This window comes from Vicia villosa, linkage group LG3 (assembly GCF_029867415.1).
Source record: "Vicia villosa cultivar HV-30 ecotype Madison, WI linkage group LG3, Vvil1.0, whole genome shotgun sequence".
NCBI classification, from domain to species: Eukaryota; Viridiplantae; Streptophyta; class Magnoliopsida; order Fabales; family Fabaceae; genus Vicia; species Vicia villosa.
In genome coordinates, this window is record NC_081182.1 from 27305127 (window position 1) to 27329165 (window position 24039).

The following is a 24039-nucleotide window of genomic DNA, read 5'->3' on the forward strand; positions in this document are numbered from 1 at the left end:
AAAGTTTATGTGATTATGGATCGTAGATACGATGAAAACCAATAGATTAAGTAAAGAGTATGATAATGGAGTGATTCAATTTCTTGAATTCACAGAAAAAATATTCTTGACAATTATAAGATTTTTTATTGTCCGTGCAAAAATGTCGAAATACGCAAAAATATTCCAAGATATATTCAATTTAGGTTGTTATGTAACTATTCAAAATTACATGAAATGGGTATGGCATGGTGAAGTGACAAAAAAGACATGTGTCACATAGAGTTGAAGTTGATGAATATATGAATGATACTTTAGAAGATATGATTCGCGATATTGGAGTAGACTCTTTTGAGAAAGCCCATATGGATTATACTTTACAAAGTGACATGGAAGAGTCGTTATTTTCTGGATGCAAAAATTTTACAAGACTGTCAACTGTGTTAAGACTATTTAATATTAAGGTAAAAGGTGGATGGACGGATAGAAGTTTCATTGAATTTCTTGAATTGTTACAAAAAAATGCTTCCAGAAGGTAACACATTGTCGAACTATAGCTATGATGCCAAGAAGATATTATGTCAAATGGGTTTGGACTATGTCAAAATACATGCATGTCGTAATGATTACATATTATAAAAGGAAGAGTATGAAAACTTGAAGGAGAGACCAAGGTGTTGGGAGTTACGCTACAAGCTAAAGGAAGATGGTGCTGAAGATGATGATGGTGTAACCAGAAAGAGTGTTCCTGCCAAAGTGATGTGGTACTAGAGCTATCAAATGGGCCAGTCTGGCCCAGCCCGCTTCGGTCCAGTGGACCAAAATATTTAAATGGGTTGCCCCAGCCCGATTGCTTAATTAGGCTACAGAAAATGAGTTCGGTCCATTTTTCAAAGGTCCGTGCAGCCCGATGGGACAGCCCTGCCCGTATTTTAATATCATAGTTTTAATTTATAAAAGACATGTAATGGATAAAAGCTACATAACATACGTAAAGAGTCATTATAAACTTAGTTAAGTGATGTTTAAAATATTTATCAAATCAACACCTATATATATATATATATATATATATATATATATATATACACCACAAAAACATCCATGTAAAAGTACAAAGTAACTTAATATTATTACCAATACTTATCAAATTTTCTCTTCATCTCACAACCATTTCCTTTATTAAAAACACATTTGTGCTTTCATATCTTATCTCAATCTTTTTTCTCCAAAATGTAACAAAAAAAAATTAATGGGACAACCCGAAGCCCGCTTGGCCAAGCCCGGCCCGACCCATGAAAAAATAGACCCGATGGGTTGGGTAAAAAAGATAGGATCGTGTTTTTTTAAGGTATTTTGCGGCCCGGCCCGTGCTAAATTATTGGGCTTATGGGTCAGACCTATAGATCGGATCCATTTTGACACCTCTATGTGGTACCTATCGATAATTCAAAGGTTCAAGAGACTATTTGCTAATGTTAATGACACAAAGAATACTATATGACATATAGATGAAAAAGTATCTGATAGAAAAATTCTTCATGTACCTTATTCATTGCAATGAAAGAAAATTGATTTGTTGTTTCTATATTTTATCCTTGAGCCAAGGAACCTTAGGTTTGGACTTGCCACCGACAAAATGAACTTATTTGATAATATAAGTACTAGTCATACTTCATGTAATATTCTTCTCATAATTTACAACACGTCTTTGTGGTTGTGCATGAAGCGCAAATATATCCTCGACATCCGCAACAACTGCCTTATCATCAAGATCTCAGGTTCATTCATCAGATCTAGAACCTCTACGTCGGATACTGCGGGATGCACGAAATGGCTCAGCCGCCGCCATCCGCCTCATGTGAGAACCAGTCGAGGCTACTCTTCTGGCCTAAAATGTGAGTTCTCGACGTCATTTTCCCTCGTACGAGCCATCGCTGCAGTACATGCAGCTCTGTCACGCCTAGAAGCAATTGTGTCGTCTAATCCTCACTGCAAATATAATAAAAAATTATGCAATTTACATTACCGCATTAATTAAAAATTTAGAAAAACTTCACGCATTTCCCGAATTTTTTGAAGTTTTCGATTACTTTAAGAAACATTTTATACTATCAGTTTTTTTCAAAAACACCACTAGAATACGTGCATTTTTATTGGTTTTTTTTTAAAATAGAATATAAACCATGCACTTTTACTAATTTTTTAAAAATATACAATAGAAACCATACATTTTTATTGGATTTTAAAAAAAAATCTATAGAAATGCATTTCTATCAGTTTTCTAAAAGTTCTATAAAACATGTGTATTTTTACCGACATTTTTAAAATATTGGATAAAAATACATGTGAAACATGAATTTTTACCGGTCATTTTTAAAAAACCGATAAAAATTGATGTTTTCCCTAAAATTCAGTAAAACTTTATACTTAACACTTAGGAGGTGCCAAGGATAAATTTTGGAGGTCCTAAGATAAATTTTCTCTTTATTGTATATAAGCCCATCAGGGCTTAAATTGTATTTTGATTTGGTTTAAATAGAAAAAGATAATTTTTTTATAGACTCCCAATTTTTTTAAAAACCGCAGCGAAATTTTAAAAATGTCTTTATAAAAAGATGATATCGGAGATGCACATTTGGAAACACGTTTTTTTGGAAAATGAGTGTCTTCGGAGATGCATATCCGAAATATTCTATTTTATGGTCTTGAAATTTTTCGCATATCCGAAAAAACTCAATAATTATAAAAAAATTAAAATCAAGGTGAATCAATACAATTAATAATAGTATAATTAATTGTATTAATTTAAATATATTATTAAATATATATCATTATAATCAAGATATAATAATAATATTAGTCTAATAAATATTAAAATCTACACCTTATTTTTATATATAAAAAAATAATAATAATAATAATAAAGATATTTATATACTATTTTTTTTATTTTTTTATGATACATAAAAAAATTATTTCATAAACTAATTTTTAAAAACAATTTATAGTTAAAAAATTCATTTTATAAATAAAATTTTCAAAACAATTTTAGAGTTTAAAATTAGTTTACTAACTTATATAAATGGAAAATATTTTTATTATATTTCATAAGTAAATTTTGAATTATATAAAATTAAATATATAATTTATTCACTAAATAAAATTAAGATAAAATCTTCTTGTAATTTTTTTAAATTAAATGAAAAATGATTTGTTTATCATAATTAATTATTAAAATAATTTTTATATTTGGGATTTTTATTTATTATTTTGAAAAACTATGTAATTATAAATTTCTATTAAAATATGAATAAAGTACTAAATAATTTTATTCTTACTTGATCTCTTTTATTTTAAATTTTGGTTGAATAATTATTAATGTATTTTTTTTATATAATTATAATTGTTGTGTGTTAGTTATAATTTTTGTAATTATTAATATGAAATTTATTAAAAAACAATTAAATTTTTTATGAGTTTTATTTTTTAATTTATGGTCAAAATTAGAATAGAAATATCAACCGTATAATTATATATCAATTTTATGATATATTAATTAATCAATATCTCAAATTTTTTAATTTTTTGTGATTTTTCCGGATATGTATATTCGAAAAAACCTCTGACCTTTTTTTGAGGTTTTTTTAGAAATACATCTTCAAATTAACCAAAATCTTAATTTCTCCAAAGAGTACTTTAGGATTTTCAGCAGAGGTTTCACCCCATAGCAGTGTGTAAACAAAATTTCATGTAAAAATCCTTTCCCTTTCTTGTTTTTCTAATATGCAAAAATCTGCAAATTTTATTAATATGTACACAATCTCTAATACATTCTTTTAACACACTCCAATCAAACTAGCCATCTTACCCACTTTTCCATTCATTTACTAATCAATGGTCATTCTAGCATTGCGAAACAATCTTTTGACAATTTGTTTTTGAAAAAACATTTTGAGAGAATGAAACAACATTGTTCCACAAAAACTCTTTACATTTTCAGATTTGTCTAGCTTCCTCTTCATTTGTTTATCTAGTGCACAATTATCTTTTGCTGTCCACCTTGTCTTTTCTTGAGTTACGATAATAATTGTTCTCCATTTTATTTCTATGCAAAATGATATCAGGTTTATCTCCATCATATGCAACTTATGTTATATGTTTTTTTTTCTTTAATTTCATCATATGTGATCTTTATTTTATTTATTTATAAATGTTGCTTGAAAATATCTGTTCAATATATTACTCCCTCCGTTTCTTTTTAAGTGTCGTTTTAGAAAAAAAATTTTGTTCCTATTTAAGTGTCGTTTTATAATTTAATGTTATAATTTGTCATTTATACTCTTATTTTTTCAATAACTCCACCTCAAATTTTTCAATTAGTTATTGGAAAAAGAGAATATATGATTGAATTTATTTAGAAAGAGAAAAATAAATAAGGGTATAATAGAAAAAGTAACTCTAATAATCCACTATCTTGGTGGAAGAGCTTTTTGCTAAAACGACACTTAAAAAGGAACGGAGTCCGTTCCTTTTTAAGTGTCGTTTTAGAAGAATTTTTTTGTTCCTATTTAAGTGTCGTTTTATAATTTAATGTTATAATTTGTCATTTATACCCTTATTTTCTCAATAACTCCACCTCAAATTTTTCAATTAATTATTGGAAAAAGAGAGTGTATGATTGAATTTATTTAGAAAGAGAAAAATAAATAGGGATATAATAGGAAAAGTAACTCTAATAATCCACTATCTTGGTTGAAGAGCTTTTTGCTAAAACGACACTTAAAAAGGAACGGAGGAAGTAACTTTTTTTATGTATATTATACATAAGAGATAAGTGGTAACACCTTTGTATCACATTTACTCAACATTTTTTAATAAACTAAATTTTATCCAGAAAATAAACTATTCTGAGTTATAGTGTAAAATTTAATATCCACGTTAGAAATATTATCATAAAATATCCAATAAATAAACAAACAAAAATTCTCATAAAATAAATTTAAAAAATTATACAATTTTTCTCACGTTAGAAATATTATCATCAGCCTATAAAAGTCACCCATTTATAACATCAATAATATCAATGTAACTTTTTCAATTTGATATTTAAAATATTATTTGCTGAATAAATTGAAGTTACTAACTTTTTGTTTATTTTGTATTTTAAATGCAACAAAATAATTAACAATTTTTTTTTTTTTGGTATTTTTATAATTTAATTAAAATTTAATTATAACATAATGTAAATATATAATTTTCATATTACACAGGTGCACCACCTAATAAATAAGCAATAAACCATAATACAATAATGAGAGAACCCACGGCCCAGAACGAATTTACAAAAAACAAAAACAAATAAGCTAGCACGTAAACGACGTAGCGTGTAAAGATGAAAAAGGAAAAACGCTAAACGACGTCGTGTTTGGAGATGAAAATGAAAACGAAAAATGAAAGGAAAAACGCTAAACGACGTCGTATTCGGAGATGAAAACGAAAAAAATTCGCCGTTGCCGGGGATCGAACCCGGGTCACCCGCGTGACAGGCGGGAATACTTACCACTATACTACAACGACTCAATTATTTGTTTTTTCTATCGTTTTTTATTAATATATTTTATGCAAACCATCATCATCAAGATAACACTTTTGTGGCTCTGGCTAAGTTCCCTTACATTATCTCATTCTCATCCGTGTGTTTACTTTTTTGTTTCATTTCATACTGTTTGTTACCTTCAAAATAATCTCCAATTAATGAATACTCACTACTACCACCACTACATCATTATGCATTCCGACTAACAACATTCTTCCACCCAATTTTACATCCATATTCAACCATTACTCTAACTTCTAACATAAACTCCTTATAATAATCTATTATTTTTTTAATAAAATAGCACCAACACTACTATAAATAAATCTTATTAGTCACCAAAAAATTCATTAAACAAAAAGAATATAATCTATTTGAATTTAAATAATTAAACAACGCACTAAAAAAAACTAATAAAATTATAATCTCATTAGTACAAAATACTATCAATAAAGTTACAAAATATGCATGTCATGCATTTTTTTTAAAATAAAATAATGTTCAAAAAACTTCCAAATAAAATAAATAAAGAACTAACATTAATATTAATGAATCAAATATTGCACATGTTAAAAATTTAATAATGTTTATTGATTGCTTTAACTTCTCTTTTAATAATAATTTGTAAAATAATAAAAACTAACTCAATATCCGTTTGGAATTGGGCAGACATATCTTTAGCAAGATCGATGGGGAAATTGTCTAAATAAATCTTTGTGATCCTCTCTCCTTACTTCTCTATTATTTGCTAATGATATTGGTATATAATTGTTAACTCGATAATAGTTCTAAGTGTTAAATTGTGATACAAAATTGTTTTTGTATAGAGAACTGCAATTGTTAATTGCAATTGGATTTCACAATCAACCACACTTAGATCACATTGACTTGCTAACAATTGCACGCCGACTGTTTGTGAAATTGTTTGTGCATAACAACATTTGCACAACAAGTGATCGATAAATTGACCAAGTCAATTTGTCAATTATATTTCATTGAAAGTAGTGTTTAATTGTTCAAACAAATATTTTTCACAAACCAATTGATTCAAGCTACTTTTCATCTTTAGTATTTCTCACATTTATTAAAGGTTTAACCGCATATCTGATTCTACCAATAGCAGTTTGGAATAGACGCAAGTCGATCCCGAAGCGCTTCTGCAAGCCATCTTTGAAAACAAATAGAAGGGATACTCATAATAGAAGGGGGTTGATTATGATGAGATTTTCTCTCCTGTCGCCAAATTACATACTTCTACCAGTGTAGTATTAGCCTTGGTAGCCAATCAAGACATGAATTTAGAGCAAAAGGATGTGTATACAACATTTCTTCACAGTTATCTAGATGTGAAAATATACATGGAGGGGTTCAATGTTGTTAGAATCCAATTTGTACCTATTTTGTTCATAGATTTTGTGGTATTTCTCAACTCTTTTCCCAAGTTTTGATTCATTTTGGCATGATACTTTGGTAAAGAAATAAGATTTTGTTTTGATTGTAAATAGTAAGATTTATGATTTTTCTTTACTTTTTATAGGTATTTAATCTTTTGGCAAGAGTAGTATGGAAAGTGTGGAAGGAATGAGCTTAGAAGGAGGCTTGGAAGCAAAAGAAAGTAGTTGTATTTTAGCAAGTCCGGTAACCGCTAAGTGGAGCTCCAACGCGCTTAATGAAGATTTCAATTCACAAGCCAGCTTCAAGTGCGCTTCATACAACGCAAGACAGAGGCGAACCAAGATTTTGTGTCCGCTTAGCGGACCTATCTCGCTAAACGGACTCTGTTTAGTTTTCATATATTCTGTGTAGTCCGCTTAGCGGACCTAGCCCACTTAGCGGAGCTAATTTTTGACCACTTATAATTTAGGCACTTGGGGTAGATATTTTTGTGATTATCTAGTTTTCATATCATACTTTTGAAGAACAACAACCTAGGGCAAGAGAGAGGAGAAATACAAAGAAAACCAAGAGAAACTCAAGATTTTCTAAGCATCCATCTTCATCTTCTTTGAGTTTGATGCTAGCAAATCTTGTCATGTTCCTTGTTGTTGAAGCTTCCATGGCTATGGAGAGCTAAACACCTTCTTGTGTCTATATTAGAGGTAGTTAGTTTATAAATATGTAAAACTAATAATCTTTTGTGTATGAACTTGGTTGATGATTAATATATGGTAAATATCTTGTTATTCATGTTCTATTTGTTGTTTTGAATCACTATTAAGAGATATGTTTCAAACCTTGACCTAAAAGATATTCATCTATCAATAAACAAACTCTATAGATAGATTTGTGAGTTGATAATCACTTGTATCAAGCTTGTAAGATTATCATGTTGATTGTTGGCATGAGAGCTCATCCGATAGTTAATATGATAATATTCACGATATTGCTTTAGAGATAAACGGTATCAAGAGGATATGTGATTGTATTAATCATTGATAAATTCATATGCATGGTTAATCGAGTACGTATGAAGCAAGCTAATGAAAACTAATCTTGGCACATTTTTCACAAATCGTTTTGTAAACCCTAGCTACTATTTTGTTTAATTGTTATGTAATCTAAATTTCATGTCACCAAACTTTTACCAAATCTTAGCTCAAAACAAATTTAACTGTAGAACGGTGATAGTATCGCACTAATCCCTGTGGAAACGATAAAGAAAATACTTACTTTTTTAACAAGTGTCGTTGAAGAAGTATTTGTATCGTTTAAATTAGTCTCAAAGTCAACTGTACAAGCGCTTTGATTCATACATTCTTAAGATTGACTACAAAAGGTGTGAGTATGATTGTTGTGCTTATGTTACGAGCCTTGATGATGACTCTTTTATTTTTATACTATTATATGTTGATGATATGTTGATTTCTGCTAATCATTTACATGATGTAAATGTCTGAAAATCATGTTCGAATAAGAGTTTGATACGAAACATTTAGGTGCTAATAAGAATATTCATGGTATGGAAATTCAGAAGGATAAAAGTGCTAGAAAAATATGGATCTTTCAAGAAAGCTATTTTGAAAAGGTGCTAGACAAGTTTGACAAGAGTAATATGAAGGATGTGAGTACTCTATTAGGAATCACTTTAAACTCTCATTAGATCAGTGTCCAAAGAAAGATGCAAAAGCTGAGTATGTGTCAAAGATCCCTTATGCCATTATTGTTAATTAGTAAATGTATGTTATGTTCTGAACTAAACCAGATTTGGCACAAGCTGTAAGTAAAGTTTGTAAGTTAATGTCTAAACCAGGAAAACGTCATTGGGAAGCAGTCAAGTGAAATTTCAGGTATTTTAAGGGTACTATGAGTTATGGTATTATGTTTAACATTGAATAAGATGATCCTTCATTTTTATAATATGTTGGTTCAGACTATGATGGTTATAGGGATTATAGAAGATCTACAATCAAGTACGGCTTTACTTTAGCAAGAGGGCCTATTTTTTGGAAATCATCATTTCAATCCATAGTAGCTATGTCGACAAATGAAGCATAGTACACGGAGGTAAGTGAAGCTTCCAAAGAAGCCTTATGACTTACAATATTGGTGAGAGAATTAGTTGTTGAGCATGGTAGAGTTTAGTTGCATTGTGATAGTAAGAGTGTCATTTATTTGGCAAAGAATCAATTGTATCGTGACAAGACCAAGCATATTGATGAGAGGTTTCACAAGATCATAGAGTTACTTGCATATACTTCAGTGAATGCAACTGATATGTTGACCAAGACATACATCAGTAACAAGTTCGGGCATTGCTTGAATTTGTTACATGTTTCTCAGTGCTAAGTAGGATGCGTACCTCCCTAGTTTCTAGTTTGCAGTAAGTCTCATAAGGGTTTGATATTTGCATAAGTGAAGATTGTTAAGTATAACTCATATTGTTGAGACAATTATGGATTGTTGAGATAATTATGGATTGTTGAGAGTATAGCTTATATTGTTGAGATAATTATGGCTAGAGATAATTGTTTGTTGAGGGAAACTGAGAATTATAATTTTAGATAAATTGACCCCTATTATTATATATATGGCTTGTAACATTGTAATCCAATGAATTCACAAAACATAAATAAAGAGAACTATAGTTGCTCTATAGTCGTAAAGGTAGACACCATTGACCAAATTGCGTTAACAAAGATCGGTCGTGTTCATTGTCATTTACTTTTGTTTATCTTTAATATTTTATATTGGTTATTATTCTAACATCGACTACAATATTTTTTGTTGCTTGAAGTAATTTGGATGATTCTCGTTGTTCTTTGCTCCACACGTCAAAGTCTGAGTGTATTTGAACTTTGAATTATTCAATTAATTTTTCGCAAGAAGTGGCGCCCACAGTAGGTGAAAGCGTTAAATTTACAAGTGAGCACAATGGATTCCAAATAAGACATCAGGAAGTTTTTTGGAAACAGCAACTTCCGATTATGGAAGGTAAATATGCAAGTAATACCAATACATCAGAAGTGTGTAGAAGTATTGAAAGGAGAAACATTGATGCTTGACAACCTAACACAGATTAAGAAGACCAAAAGGGTGGATAAATTCAAATGTGTCTTTATGTGGGGCTTATTCTCATAACCTCTTTTCATTTTTACAATGGTATTTTTAACTTTTCCAAGGACTAATTAAAACTAATTGGAACCTATTTCTTTTCATTAATAACATAATTTAATTAATGAAACATTTTTTCTCATTACCTCTTGTCATTTTTACACTAGTATTTTTAGCATTTTTTCAAGGAAAATGAGTGTTAAAACCAAAATTAGAAACACAAGTTTTTATCCCATCCAAAACTCCTAAATTCATGCAGTCAACTTCGGATTCCTTTTTCGAAACCAAAGAATGCAAAATCTTGTTATTTGTTCTCACACTTCTAATTTTCCTTTAGGACTTTGCAGGCATATGAAACCTTCTCAGTCCTCAAAACACAGAAATTGAATGTTTGTTTGTCATGGGAAGAAGATCCCCTCTTGATAACATCATATTAATACATCCATTTCTTCAACTCTCATTTTTCTTAGCAAGTTTTGTTGCTACCATTGCCATAATCACAACTATATGCAGTGTTCGATTCCTAAGAAAATCGCAACCAAATCCACCCCAAGCTCAACCATTAGATATATCAAAAGATTCTAATGAAACTAGTCCATCAATATCACCACAACACGGACATGAACATGAACACGAACCAGAACATGAAAAGTCTCATCCTGTTGAACAAAAACAAGAAACAGAAAATAATGAGTTTTTGATAAAAGAGTTACCCCTTCCACCATCAATGTTACAACCAAAAGAATCATTTTCATACAATAATATGAAAAGGGTAACTTCAGAACGAAGGACTTCGTTTAGTTTAAGCATAAAAATGCCAACTTTGTCGAGAAATTTGTCATTGGCAAAAAATTGGGATCAAATAAAGGAGGATATAAATAAAGTGAAGCCAAAAACAGAAGAATCTGTTTGGATGAAAACAATTATATTAGGTGATAAATGTGTTCCTGATGGTGAAAATGATCCTGTCATTTTTGAAGGAAAAGGGAAGAAAATCTCAGCTTATCATCCTAAAAGTTATAGCACTATTTCTAGACAGTATTCTTTTCTTGATCCTGACGCATTGTGTGTAGCACAATCTCAAGCACAAGAAGACATAATCAATAGTAACAAATAATATTTTTTTTATTTTGTTTTCTTGTGTTTCTTAGTTAGTGCATAAATGAAGTTCATTAATTTCTCATTCGGATAGATTCAAAAGGCCATTTATGTTGGTAGTCATGTTTCATGTTTGTTTTTCTAGAGAACCATTATAGTAAAGATATATAATCATTCACAATCACAACACTTGAGATGAACAACTTTGGGTTGTAATTGTATATTCATATTAAATTGGAACTTTAGACAATGCAAATATTTTCATAAACCTTTTTTTATTTAAAAATATTTTGATGTGGATACAGCATTAAAAATGTTTATTCTTAAATTTTGTAGGAATATTTTTTTTTTAAATAAAAGTTTTTAGACAAAAAGTATAAATATGTAACAAAGAGACTTCATTAAAAATTGATGACAGTTATAAAGAATTGATTATCAACTATCTAACTAAGAATAAAACGTTCAAAAGCTCTCTCTAATTTATCCTTCCTTGCAAAATTATTTTTGAATAAATTATGTCCTTTTTCGTGATTGACTAAATCAAATTGCTTTGTACACTCAATTGTCTTATCTACCCACGTGTCATTTTTCTACTCGTTCCCTTTCTCCCTTAAACCAAATACACATTTCCTTCCCACTTATTTCAATTAACCTTTCTCTCTCCGGTTTCTTTCTTTCTCTTTGCATTCATCCTCTGAAAATGAGCAAGCTCATACATCAAACAAGAAGAAGGCTTCCCATGAAATGTCCTCAATCCATAATAATTTTTCTTCCCCTTTTTATACAGCTTAACCGCATCTTGATGTTGTTATTCATCTTTCTAACCTTGTACTTTTTCCTTCTCTCCGTCTTCGGAATCCCTTTTTATTTTTCTTTTATTTCTCGATCGATTTTCTTCACCAGAATCAGACTCTAAATTTGAGTCCGAGTCATACTTCGAATCTGAATCAATCATTGTCGAAGCACTAGCTAAAGCGGTAAGCAGAAACTCAAAGTCGTAAGCCAGGTTTGCTTGTTTCTCATCCTCTTGAAGGAAAATGCAAGAAGGTAATAAGGTTGATTTTGATACTTTAGTTTCATTTTTTTGAATTTATAATTATGTGATTTTCATCGTTTTTCCATTTAAATTGGTCATGGTAATTAATTCATAAAGTAATAAGGAAATTAATTATTAATTAAAAAACTTGATCGTCCAATTGGTCATCCCCTATCTTACGTTTCTCATCCTCTTCAAGATTGTCAGGAACATTCTTACGAGTTCAACCAATTGTATCTATAAAATCATTCATTTATTTGAATTTAATTTATGCACTTTTTAATTGTTTGATTATTATAGGGAAATAATTCAAGTCTAAAACAATTAGATAACATTTAACACCCCTGTTGGCTTCACTTCACCCTTGTGTATTTTGAATCAAATTAATTCAAATATCAATTCATAATAACTTATTTACTTTAGTTTTTACAAAATATCCTCAATTCATAACTTATTTATTTTCATATGGCATGCAAGGCACCAGGTAAAAAAATAGCTTACCAAACAACACTATAAATCTTAAACAATGTGTCAAAGAATTCATGGGTTTCAAAAGGTGTGCTTACTCTTTCTGCTTTTTCTATTGAATATGGAGAGTTTTTCTATCACAATATCTACTAACACAACCACTTGCAAAATCATTAGGCATAATCAAAAGAGTTCTTGGACTCACAAAATACCTTTTTAACCTTATGTTTTTTGGGGAATGTCTGAATAAATTTGTTTAATGTTAACGGATTAGGATCAAAATGATAGAATATCAAGTGAAATTCAAAGCAAGAAAGATAAGGAAAGTAAAGAGATCGTGGAGTAGAGGGCGGCTAAAGAAATTGGTAATACTAATTGTTCATTGTTGTATTACATTTTATAAGACTAATATTTTGGTTTTAGCTTCCATTTATGCTTTCATTGTGTTCAACTAGCTTCTACGGTTATTTTGATTCATATCCTTTACATCAAACTACTGTGGGACAAAGGATTAGATGCAAAGACTAATGATACTTCTTTAGACCCAATTTTGAAGCTCAACTACTCAGGGAACTATGTTCAGGATGGGAAAGAAACTGACAACATGAATGAGTGTTAGAGTAAGGAACATGTAAAATATGTCAATTCATTATTTTTAATCATTATGTGACACAATTTATCTTCTTTGACCTTTCTTATTAGTTTCACAGTAGGGTCTTACATCAAGATCAAGCTTTGTGAGAATTTTGCTAAAGGGTCTTGCACATGGATCATAGAGAACTCTTCATGGCAAACACTTTTGTAAACCTTAAAATGTAGGATATTTTCAAGGGCTTCATGATGTTTCATTATCAATTTTTTATATTCAATGTTTTTATAATGGAAGTTATTTATGTTTCACGTGGATCACTAATGTTAGTGTCTTGAGCATTGATAGTCATGAAATGGACGACAATGATTTGATTAAGGACGATGATAAATATCTTCAATTTTAACGCTAAATTATCCCCTCGGTTTTTAGGAAAACCGAGGTGCAAAAAGAGAGGTTCCAGTTTTTTCCCCTCGGTTATGCGAAAGTTCGAGGTAATATGTTGTTTTAAAAACTAATTAAAATATGGCGCGCATGCATTAGAATCATATCACTGGAATAGTAATGATCATCTATATTCAAGTCGTAACATCTCTTTTGGATTTTCAAGGAGGATTTTAAGCTATTTAAACGTCTCATTTCAAACTCTTTGTATCTTCAAACCTTGTTTCAAATTCTTTTCGTATTTTAAATGTCTCATTTCAAACTCTTGTGTCTTGTTTCTTTGTTTCAAAGTCTTTTTTTATTCAAAAATGGACGCAAATCTTTTTTCCTTATCAATGAAAAGTTTTGTGATTTCAATCATTTTGAACTAAGGAAAACTGTTAACAAACAAATGTTGAATGATTACTTTCACATTCTACATGGCCTCATATACACTAATCTCGTTAAAGAGTTCTAAATGAATGCTTTCGTTGTGTCAGTTGGTCATGATGAAGTCATTCAGTCCTATGCCAATGACTCTTATTTCTTCATTACTCAATCATTGATTGCTATGAAAATTAACTGTCAAGAGTATGGGTGGTAAAACGGGTTCGACCCATTGGGCATGTCCGTTTTGCCCGCACTTTAGTGCAGGGGGCGGGGGCAAAGATTTATGTCCTCACTCTCTAATGTGTCAGCCCCGTCCCGCCCCATTTTTTTCGCGGGCTTTTTCGGGCATGGTCATTTACATAAACTTTTGTGTTTTTAGGCTTAAAAGGTACAATGCCTGCAGGCTTTTCCCGCCCCGCCCTCATTTTTTTGCAGGGAGGGCCTGGGTTTTAGGCTCACATCCTCAACTATGTCCGTCCCACCCTATTTTTTGCTGGCTTTTGTGGGGCGGGCCTGGCCTAAACGGGGGGCATGCTGTTTGCCACCTAGTGAAGAGACAGGTAATTGTGTTGAACATTATCAATTAAAAAATGCCTACTCAATTGGAAAATTTTGGTTTCAACTTCTAGTAGCAAATCTCCACCTAGGAGAGAAACAATTGAAAACACTTGGTATGACAAACATCTCTTGTGCTTTCTCACCTACAACATTAGAGTTAATCTTCCTCTTACTATTTTCAACTTCTTGAAGGAAATAATATGAATTTCTTAGGAGCAAATGACTTTCCTCGTACCATATGGAAGAGTTTTTTCTGAACTTTTCTTTAAACTAGGGATAGTTAGGAATAATGTTGAAGTTGAGTGGACTGAGAAGTTTGAATATGTGGAATAGTTGTATTTGTTGTCTTGTTTTTTTACTATCAATGAAATATTTCCTTTTTCTATTATTTCCCATTCTTGTTTATTGATAACAAAGATTTTGAGAATTACTAATTAACAAAGAAAAACATGGAATCTAGAAAAGACACCAAGTGATAAATCGTTGAAAAAAAATTAAATGCGGTAATGCGGTAACTCCTATATATAAAAAATTAAAGAGAGGGATAAAGAATAATGCATTGGTGTTTATATTTGTTCTACGCGTTCGTCCTTGCTTTTCGCCTAATCTAGTCTCAATTGGCGAATCATTGAAATTTTGTAGTCTTTCACTATTTGACAATTTTACAACGTGTGTTTAGTATAATCAATGAACCAGATAATGCTAAAAATAAAAAACACAATTAAACATCTCCAAGTTGAATATTTCCTTCTTCTGAGATATACAACTCTCGAAGCTGAATTCCACAAGATCCCCCCCAGTCATGAATATCCACATACTCAGTTCCAAAATCTGTTCCAAGCCTCTATTCCACACCAGTCTTCACTCTACCCTACCGATTTATTGGTCTATATGAAAGAACATAAACTCCTAACTTTGTTCCTACCAACCTTCAATAGTTTTGTCAAAGTCTTTAATGGAGAAAAGATCATTTTCTTTTTTGCTATTGCTAGATTGTCAATTCCAACTACACCGCATAACTCGATTTTTGATATGAAATTCAAAAAATTCACAAACATTAACAATAAATGAGCCTCCTTTATGATAGATCTCACACTCCTTTAGAGTTAGGAAGTAACTCAAACATGGTAATCTTGCTAAAGGTTAAAGATGAATTCAGATGCAAATGAAAATTGTAAAAAGTATTATTTGACAGCTAGTTTCAAGATTTTTGAAAATCTTTCAAAATTATGATTCTTTATGGGTAGAGAGAGAATTTGATTTATATATGTGTTGGAGATTAAACACTAAAAGTGAGTAAAAAAAAACCTTTAAGATTTGAGTCAAAAGTAAAGTGATGATTCGAGCCAATTGAGGGAATGATTTGAATCAAGAACTTAAAAACTCAAATTATGCATATTTGATTAGAGTAACTGAGTCGAGTCACGAAATTCCATGATTCGAATCACTTTGCCAGAACAAAAATCCCAAAAATGATTATAGATTTGAATTGAATCAATCTTTTGTGTTATTCGAATTAAAATCACTATTGATTTGAATCCAGAAAACTCGTGATACGAATAACCTTGCATGAGACAAATATGAATTTTACAACTATGTCATGATTCAAATCATGCATAACTCTGATTTAAATCACACTTTTAATTTATTTATTTTTTAAAGAAAAGTGAAGTTTATGATTGAATCAAAAGTTAATATGATAGGAATTATGTATTTATGCATTTGTTGATCCCAAATTTTAACTAATTGACTTGAACCATTTCGCATTGACTTGAGACACAAGGTTTTGACTTATGCATGCAAAATACAATTTAAAAAATATACAATTATCTAATTGAAAGGAGATTCAATGACTCAAACAGTAAAATAAATAAATAAATAAATAAATAATAATAATAATAATGATAATAATAATAATAATAATAATAATAATAATAATAATAATAATAATAATAATAATAATAATAATAATAATAAAGACTTACAGTAAAATCAAAATCCTGAAAAAGCATAATAGTCTTGAATCTTACAAACAATAGAGTGTAACACAATAGGAAAATAATCGGTCACAAAAAAATCACTCTATTCAACTTTAGTGATTTTTATAGTAAATTTAAAAAAAAATAATAAAGAGATACTCTTTATTGAGAATTAGGCTTTGTAATTAGTAATCAGTAATTACTAATTAGTAATAAGAGTTTTATAATATAAATAATAAGTAAATTTAGAATAATATTTTTTATAAAAATATGTACATATAATCTGTAACTCTTTAAATAAATATCTCTTTTGTTATACATATTACATTTTTTTATAGAATAATTTTTAGCATATTTTGTAGGTCATATTAAATATTATTTCAAAAAATATATAAGTCAACGATTACTCCCTCCGATCATTATTATAAATATAAATAAATCATCTTAAATTTTGATTATTATTATAAATAAAAATCAATAACTTTTAAATTAATTAATATTTATATTACCGGTATACCCTTGATTATGTTGGTAGTTAATTAATTAAACATAATTAAAATATTATAGTAAATTTTAATTAATTATAATAAAATAGAATAAATTAATTGTACTTGATTAGTATATGGTGTAATGTATGTGTTCCCTTCACATTATTTGGTAGGTGAGTTAATAATAACAAGGTCATTGTACTAGTACTAATATTTTAATTTGCGGCGGAATAAACGTGAAGAAATCAGAAATCATGTGAGGTGCTTCGCCGAAAGCGAATAAATAGGCACGTCGTTATTCCCACGTCAGTTTCCTACGAAAGTTACACCATAATTGCCGAAACAAAATTGGCCGGTTCAACGAACTCATAACGTACTACAAAATGTAACGAAATCGAATCAAAATCAAAATCAAATCACAACAACAAAACCTAAAACCAGAGGAGAACGGAACGGGTTCTCTTCATCTTCCTCACCCGTTCTCCTCTTTTGAAATCGTGATCGATCGATCGATCTCAGGTTATTGTTGTGATTGGAAAACTCGTTTTCGGTTTGTTGATGAATCCAATTGTTGCCGAATCGGATTGGCTAGTAAACGTAGCCGATTCTTCGGGTTTCGGCGTTTCTTTCGGAGTGGATAGGTTTGAATCGAATTTGGAAGATGGATTCTTCTCAAGGTTCGAAGCTGGCTGGTTTGGTGCAGAATGCGTCCATTAAGAGGGATGAATCTAGTTTGGATCGTGTTCCTGTTTATGTTAAGGAGTTGATTGCTGGTGGATTTGCCGGTGCGCTTGCTAAGAGCTCTGTTGCACCTCTAGAACGGGTCAAGATACTCTGGCAGGTACACCACCTTTCTATTTTTTTCTACAAAAATGATGGGAAATATCGTAGTTAGTTGTGTTAAAAATGTATCATATAAGTTTTATGGATTCCAACTTTGGTAGATAGAATGTATGTTTAGTAGTTCTACTTTTGGAGTAGGTAAAATTGATTATGTGGATTTAGAATTGATTTGACCTGTTTTGATGTTCTAGCTTTAGGGGCTGTTTGGATAAACAATTTATTTGGAGTTTATACCAGAAGTGCTTATCAAAATAAGCACTTATGAAAAAGCTTGTCTAAGCTATTTTTCTAACAAAAGATAAAATAAATTTAAATCATTTTTATATGTGCTATAAATTGTTTTCATAAGTTATCTTTGAGAACTTACAAAATTAAGCTCAAAAAAGTTAATGAATAATCTTACTTTAAGATAAGCTCAAATAAGTCAATCCAAACAAACAGACCCTTATGGTTTAGAACTTGAAGCTTTTGCTTCTACAATTAATTGTTAGCCTTGAATTTATTGTTTAACCAAATTTTACATGAATACATAGAAATATAAATATAAATTGGTTTATAGATTCAATTTATCAAAATCAGTTTTTGTTGTCTCCGCAAAACTAAACACACATAATCTCCTAGAGCCATACAATAAGGGAGAGAGGATTTACTGATGCCTATACGTATAGAAAGAGGATATATATGTTGTGATGTGATGCTATGGTTTTTGTTTGTCTGAAGATGTCAAACTGTCAGTCAGTTTCTGCTCCTTGATTTGTATGGCTCTTGCTGGATTCTTGAAGTTCTTGATTTACAATCCTTGTAACTTCTCACTCATTAAGTGACTATCAGAGCTTATTGCCTCCGACCTGTTTCAACTTCCCTGTACTAGTAGAGCCTTTTTCAAGAGAAAAAGATTAACTGAAAACACTGGCTTTTAAGGTTGGCTTGTTTGTCTATTGCCGGGTTTGTGTAATATATAATCAATGGTGGTGTTTTTTTTCTTTGTACCTTATTTTTTCCAAGACTGTGTTCTTCATTGAGGCTTGTAAGTTGTAATAGTGACATAAGGCATATAAGACTTAATTGTTAGCATTGTTGTTGTATGTGCCTAACCTTCGTTTATTTTTTCTTTTTTTCCAGACTAGGTCGGGAGGATTCCATAATCTTGGTGTTTACCAATCTATGAATAAGTTGCTAAAACATGAAGGGTTTCTAGGATTATATAAGTAAGACTCAAATTACATCATTATATGATTTTTCTTTTTGGTTTACAATGAATGTGTTGTTAACCTATGTATATGTGTTGGTTTCAGAGGAAATGGAGCTAGTGTTATCCGGATTGTTCCATATGCAGCCTTACACTTTATGACATATGAGCGGTATAAAAGTTGGATCCTTAACAATTACCCCATTTTAGGAACGGGTCCTTCTATTGATCTTTTAGCTGGCTCAGCAGCAGGGGGAACTTCAGTTTTATGTACATACCCCTTAGATCTCGCCCGTACCAAACTTGCTTATCAGGTAAGGATTTCCTTTAGACATATTTTAACCTTTAAAAAAGACTTGTTGGAGCCTCTAATACAAATACTATATGAGAAATGCTAGCATGTAGACCATATTTTTTATCCAATAGACTCCCTTACATTGGTGAAACTCGTGAGTATCGCCAATTTTATGTGGAATCCACACTATTTAGTGGGATCTACTCCAAAACAGTGAGACTCATTTGAATTTCAACCAATAGGAAAGTGTTATAGAGTGTGTTTTGAGTATTCCGATATTCTGTATAGTAATGAGAGTCTCTTATTTCCCCTTCTGTTATTTTGTGTGTCCTTTAATCCTAATCAGTTCAAAGGAACGATGTACAACTAGTATAAACAAGAATAATAAAAGATAGGTTTTAAATATTAAGTCTCCCAATTCAAGAGGAACTAAGAAAATATTAATGTCATTGAATGCTTTAGCTTGCTTTAATCAGAGGGACTGAAACAACATGGTTCACACACACAATATGAAATTTTTGGATTATTAGTTCAGTTTAATTTGTAATATTGTTGAGGAACATGTTGTGTTTTTTCAAATAATTTGGTCCACTTGGATTTCAACTGATGAACTATTTGTAGTCCCTTTTGTTTTTGATTTTCATTGAAGCATACATTTTCCAAGTTGTGATTCTAGCATTAGTAATTGGGTGTAAGAAATAGGTCATTTTCTATTGTTTGAGGTGAAACTGTACCATGCTCCGTTTATAATGTATACATCGGTGGCGAGGGGAAATTTTTGAGGAAAAAATTGCATGCAATTTTCAATCTCATTATAACTCTTGTTTCTGCTCTGTTTGTCTAATTTTACAGTTGGTGGACACAAAAGTATGTTTCAAAGATGGTATTAAAGGGGTTCACTCTCAATCTATCGGTCCTGTTCATAATGGGATTAAAGGTGTACTTACGAGTGCTTATAAGGAAGCTGGAGTTCGTGGACTTTATAGAGGTGTAGGTATGTGAGTCACAAAGTTTTCCAATAAAACCTTTATGCATGGCAATCATAATTGCTTTCTGTTGGAATTCTTTCTTGTAGAACATATGTTTCCTTATAGCATGTCTCAGCTAGCAGCTCTTGCATTTTACTAAGGTATACAAACTTTTAGTACATTCATTGTAAATCTTCCCTTTCTCTCTCATTAGGTCCAACGCTCACTGGAATTCTTCCATATGCTGGTTTGAAGTTCTATACTTATGAGAAATTGAAGATGCATGTTCCTGAAGAACATCAGAAGTCCATTTTGATGCGCCTTTCTTGTGGAGCTCTTGCTGGATTGTTTGGGCAGACTTTAACGTACCCTTTGGACGTTGTTAAGCGACAAATGCAGGTGTTATAGCTTTTCAATATTTTTTTTCGGTATGGACTCCTATGTTGCATTAGCATATGCATTTATTCCCTTTTTGGAGGTTTTGCTCATATTTTCTTTATGCAGGTTGGAAGCTTGCAAAGTGCAGCTAACGGAGATGCCAGATACAAGAATACATTAGATGGACTTAGGAAGATCGTTCGTAATCAAGGGTGGAGGCAGTTGTTTGCAGGCGTGAGCATTAACTACATAAGGGTAATGCTCGTCTTATAATATATGATATATCTAACTTTATGCTAGCTTTGTTTTAGACTACCTTTTCATAGATGAAGTTTTGCTATTCTTATAACTTTCATAAGCAGATCAAAAAAATGCGCTGAAATTCCTCTTTCTAGGTTCTGTTGATAAAATGCTAGTGTTGTATCTCTTGTTCACTACTTTGAGATATATTAATCACCAAATTTTTATATAACGCACTGCTCTGTTTGAGAGTGAGTGCTCATCCGTATAATTGGTTTTCATAAAATGGCTTGAATATTGTATTTGTTGTCATTGTATTATAGTGGTAGGTAGTAGTAGCCGTTTTATAAATATGGCAAGTCAATTAGTAGCCTATAGATGTTATATCTCGAGAAACCTTTACCCTTGGCCCATTAATGTATTAAGTTAACATGCCCGTGCAGTGTTATCAAATAGCGGCGCCATGGCCGCTATGGCAGATATACATAGAGGTTTTTGGACTCGCCGCAATGGTGAATATCGGCCGATATTGTTAGTATTTCCGCCATAATCCACTATAACGGTGTCAAAAAGTGGCCGGTATGGCGGGATTTTGGCTCTCCGCCATCAACAACACTGTACATGCGTAGTATGGGGCTTATGAAACTATGCAAAGTTTCATAAAAATAAACTGATAACGGAGTTCGCCAATCGTGCTTAGTAATCTCTAGGAACTGTAGACCTCTTTTAATAAAAGGGAAATGTACAAAGCATTTATAAACATTCACACCCTATCAAAATCCACAACCTAGTTACACACACATAGAAACATTTCTCTCTAAATGTTTCTCACAATTCCGTCACTGGAAATTTTCTTCTCTTCCTCTTTCGTGTGAAATTTGCTATTTGTTGGAATTTGGCTCTTAAATTTAGAAATGAAAGAAACACATCTTTTATTTGCAATTTCTCCTCTCTCCATGCATTCCCTGCTTGTTCTTTGTACCTCTCTTATTTCTACTTGGTATTTATTTTCTTATCTCTCCTTTTTCTCATCATTTGTTAACCAACAATCTGCCATTTAAAGACTGAATTAAGTCGATCTTCACACCTCGTTCATACAATTGAAGTTGAGCACAAACTGAGCATGTCAATTGTCATCGCCTTTGTTAACATGTCTGCAGGGTTCTCATTTTCTTGAATCTTTCTCAATGTTAATACTGCATCTCAACCTGAGATTTAATGAAGTAATAACGAAGATCAATGTGCATGCTGAATTCTTTATCAGATGTATTGCACATTGACTATGCTGAATTCTTTATCAGATTTATTGCACTCTCTCTAACAATCATTGTATTAAACACTTTTTTCCTATGTGAAACTCAACTGTTAACAATCCTTGAAGTCTTATCAATTCTTTGCTGATCTTTTGTATCCGCTATATCCATGACTTAGGGATTGTTAACTATGTTGGATTTCACAAAATAGAAGAGTGTTTTGTTCAGTAATGCTCCAATTGCAGTAAATTTGACAAAGAATTTAACATTTCAAGGAAGTGAGAATCCAACAAACATGTTAACAAAGGCAGTGACAACCGATATGTTGAAGTTTTTCTTAACTTGAATTTTAATTGTTCTACTAGAATATTTTGTATGAACAATATGTGAAGATCGTTTGAAATCGGTCTTCAAGTAGGAGTTTGTTGGTCAACAAAGAAGAAAAAGATAAAAGAAAATAAATATCAAATAGAAATAAGGTACATGGAAGTTAAAGGAAGGGAATGTCTGGAGAAAACCCCTCCTTAAATTATAACCATTTTTTTATTACCTATTCTTAGTGTTTCTTAACATATTCTTAGTGTTTCTTAACATTAAAAGTAGTATTTGCTTTAGAATTGAATACAATGGTTTAAGTGAGTAGTAATTGTTTCTTTGATCAACTTTAGAAACTGGATAAATTATGCATTGGGTTTAGAATCTTGTGGGTTTGGATTTTGGAACCCATTTAAAATTTGAAAAACAAGAACATACTATAGGCTTATGTTTTGACTTGTTCCTGAAACTTTTTATGAAAATTCCTAGCCATTTCATTGGAAGGCAACTGTGTTTTAGTTTTGTTCTTGAATGTTCCCAGATTGTTCCTTCGGCTGCTATCAGCTTCACCGCATATGACATGATGAAGACATGGCTTGATGTACCACCCCAACAAAGGTCTAAATCAGTTTCAGCAGGATAATTTAGGTGCTTGCTCGTGATGGCAAGAATTTACCATTACTGACCTCATGGGCCTGTTTGGATAGACTTATTTGAGCTTATCTACTAACATAAGTTTTGTGACACTATTTGGGAGACTTGATCAAAACAGCTTATGACTATTTTTTAAAACTTTTTTTAGCTTATTTTTATAAATTCTTCAAAATAACTTATGTGAACAACTTATAACACAAAAACCTTTTAAATTTATTCTATTTTTTGCTATAAAAATGGCTTATATAAGCTTATTCATAAGTGCTTATTTTTGTAAGCACTTGTGCTATAAGATGTAAATAAGTTGTTTATCCAAAACAGACCCCATGTCTCCTATAGAAATTATCACTGCATATGACTTGTACAGATTACTATTGTTTAGAGGAACCATTGCGAATCAATACTGTAGTTTGATTATGACATTATCGGAGAATTCCTACATCTTGCTACTTCATTATTTCTTGAACCTTGTGACTGTAACTTGTAGATTTGTTAGAAACTATGGATGCAAAAAAGCTTGTTAACATTATGCATGAACATATATTCTAGTTTAATAAAGTCGACTGCAAATTCTAGCTCAACAGCGTCAATTTTTTACGATTGTGTGAATAATCGTTATTGCTAGTCTACATCGTTTACATAATCAAAGGAATAAAGTTTAATAAAATCACGGCTTCATTATAAAGTCACAACGCATATCTCAACCTACTTAATTACTTATAGTATTAGGGTTGACTCCCCACCTC

General features: G+C 31.0%; 1 protein-coding gene and 1 non-coding gene across 3 annotated transcripts; one reads left to right on the forward strand and one right to left on the reverse strand.

The window, feature by feature from the left end:
* Positions 1-5487: 5487 nt before the first annotated feature.
* Positions 5488-5559, reverse strand: TRNAD-GUC (transfer RNA aspartic acid (anticodon GUC)). The gene has a single exon. It is a non-coding gene; the product is annotated as a tRNA-Asp (tRNA).
* Positions 5560-17443: 11884 nt separating this feature from the next.
* Positions 17444-23792, forward strand: LOC131660770 (mitochondrial carrier protein CoAc1-like). 2 transcript variants are annotated; one of them, XM_058930083.1, is made up of 7 exons: positions 17444-17999; positions 19124-19209; positions 19297-19504; positions 20338-20479; positions 20668-20852; positions 20958-21086; positions 23181-23792. In XM_058930083.1, exons 1-7 carry the CDS (start codon positions 17820-17822, stop codon positions 23280-23282), a joined length of 1032 nt encoding a protein of 343 aa, XP_058786066.1. In that variant the 5' UTR covers positions 17444-17819; the 3' UTR covers positions 23283-23792. The 2 variants fall into 2 exon arrangements, with proteins under 2 accessions (XP_058786066.1, XP_058786067.1); XM_058930084.1 differs by having other exon boundaries at positions 17926-17995.
* The last annotated feature ends 247 nt before the right edge of the window (positions 23793-24039 follow it).

Bases quoted from the DNA above. Each gene is read 5' to 3' on its own strand.
- LOC131660770 (XM_058930083.1), top strand. From the start codon at position 17,820: ATGGATTCTTCTCAAGGTTCGAAGCTGGCTGGTTTGGTGCAGAATGCG. The intron at 19,210-19,296 runs GTAAGACTCAAA...TGTTGGTTTCAG, and splicing joins GGGTTTCTAGGATTATATAA to AGGAAATGGAGCTAGTGTTA. The intron at 20,853-20,957 runs GTGTTATAGCTT...TTCTTTATGCAG, and splicing joins TTGTTAAGCGACAAATGCAG to GTTGGAAGCTTGCAAAGTGC.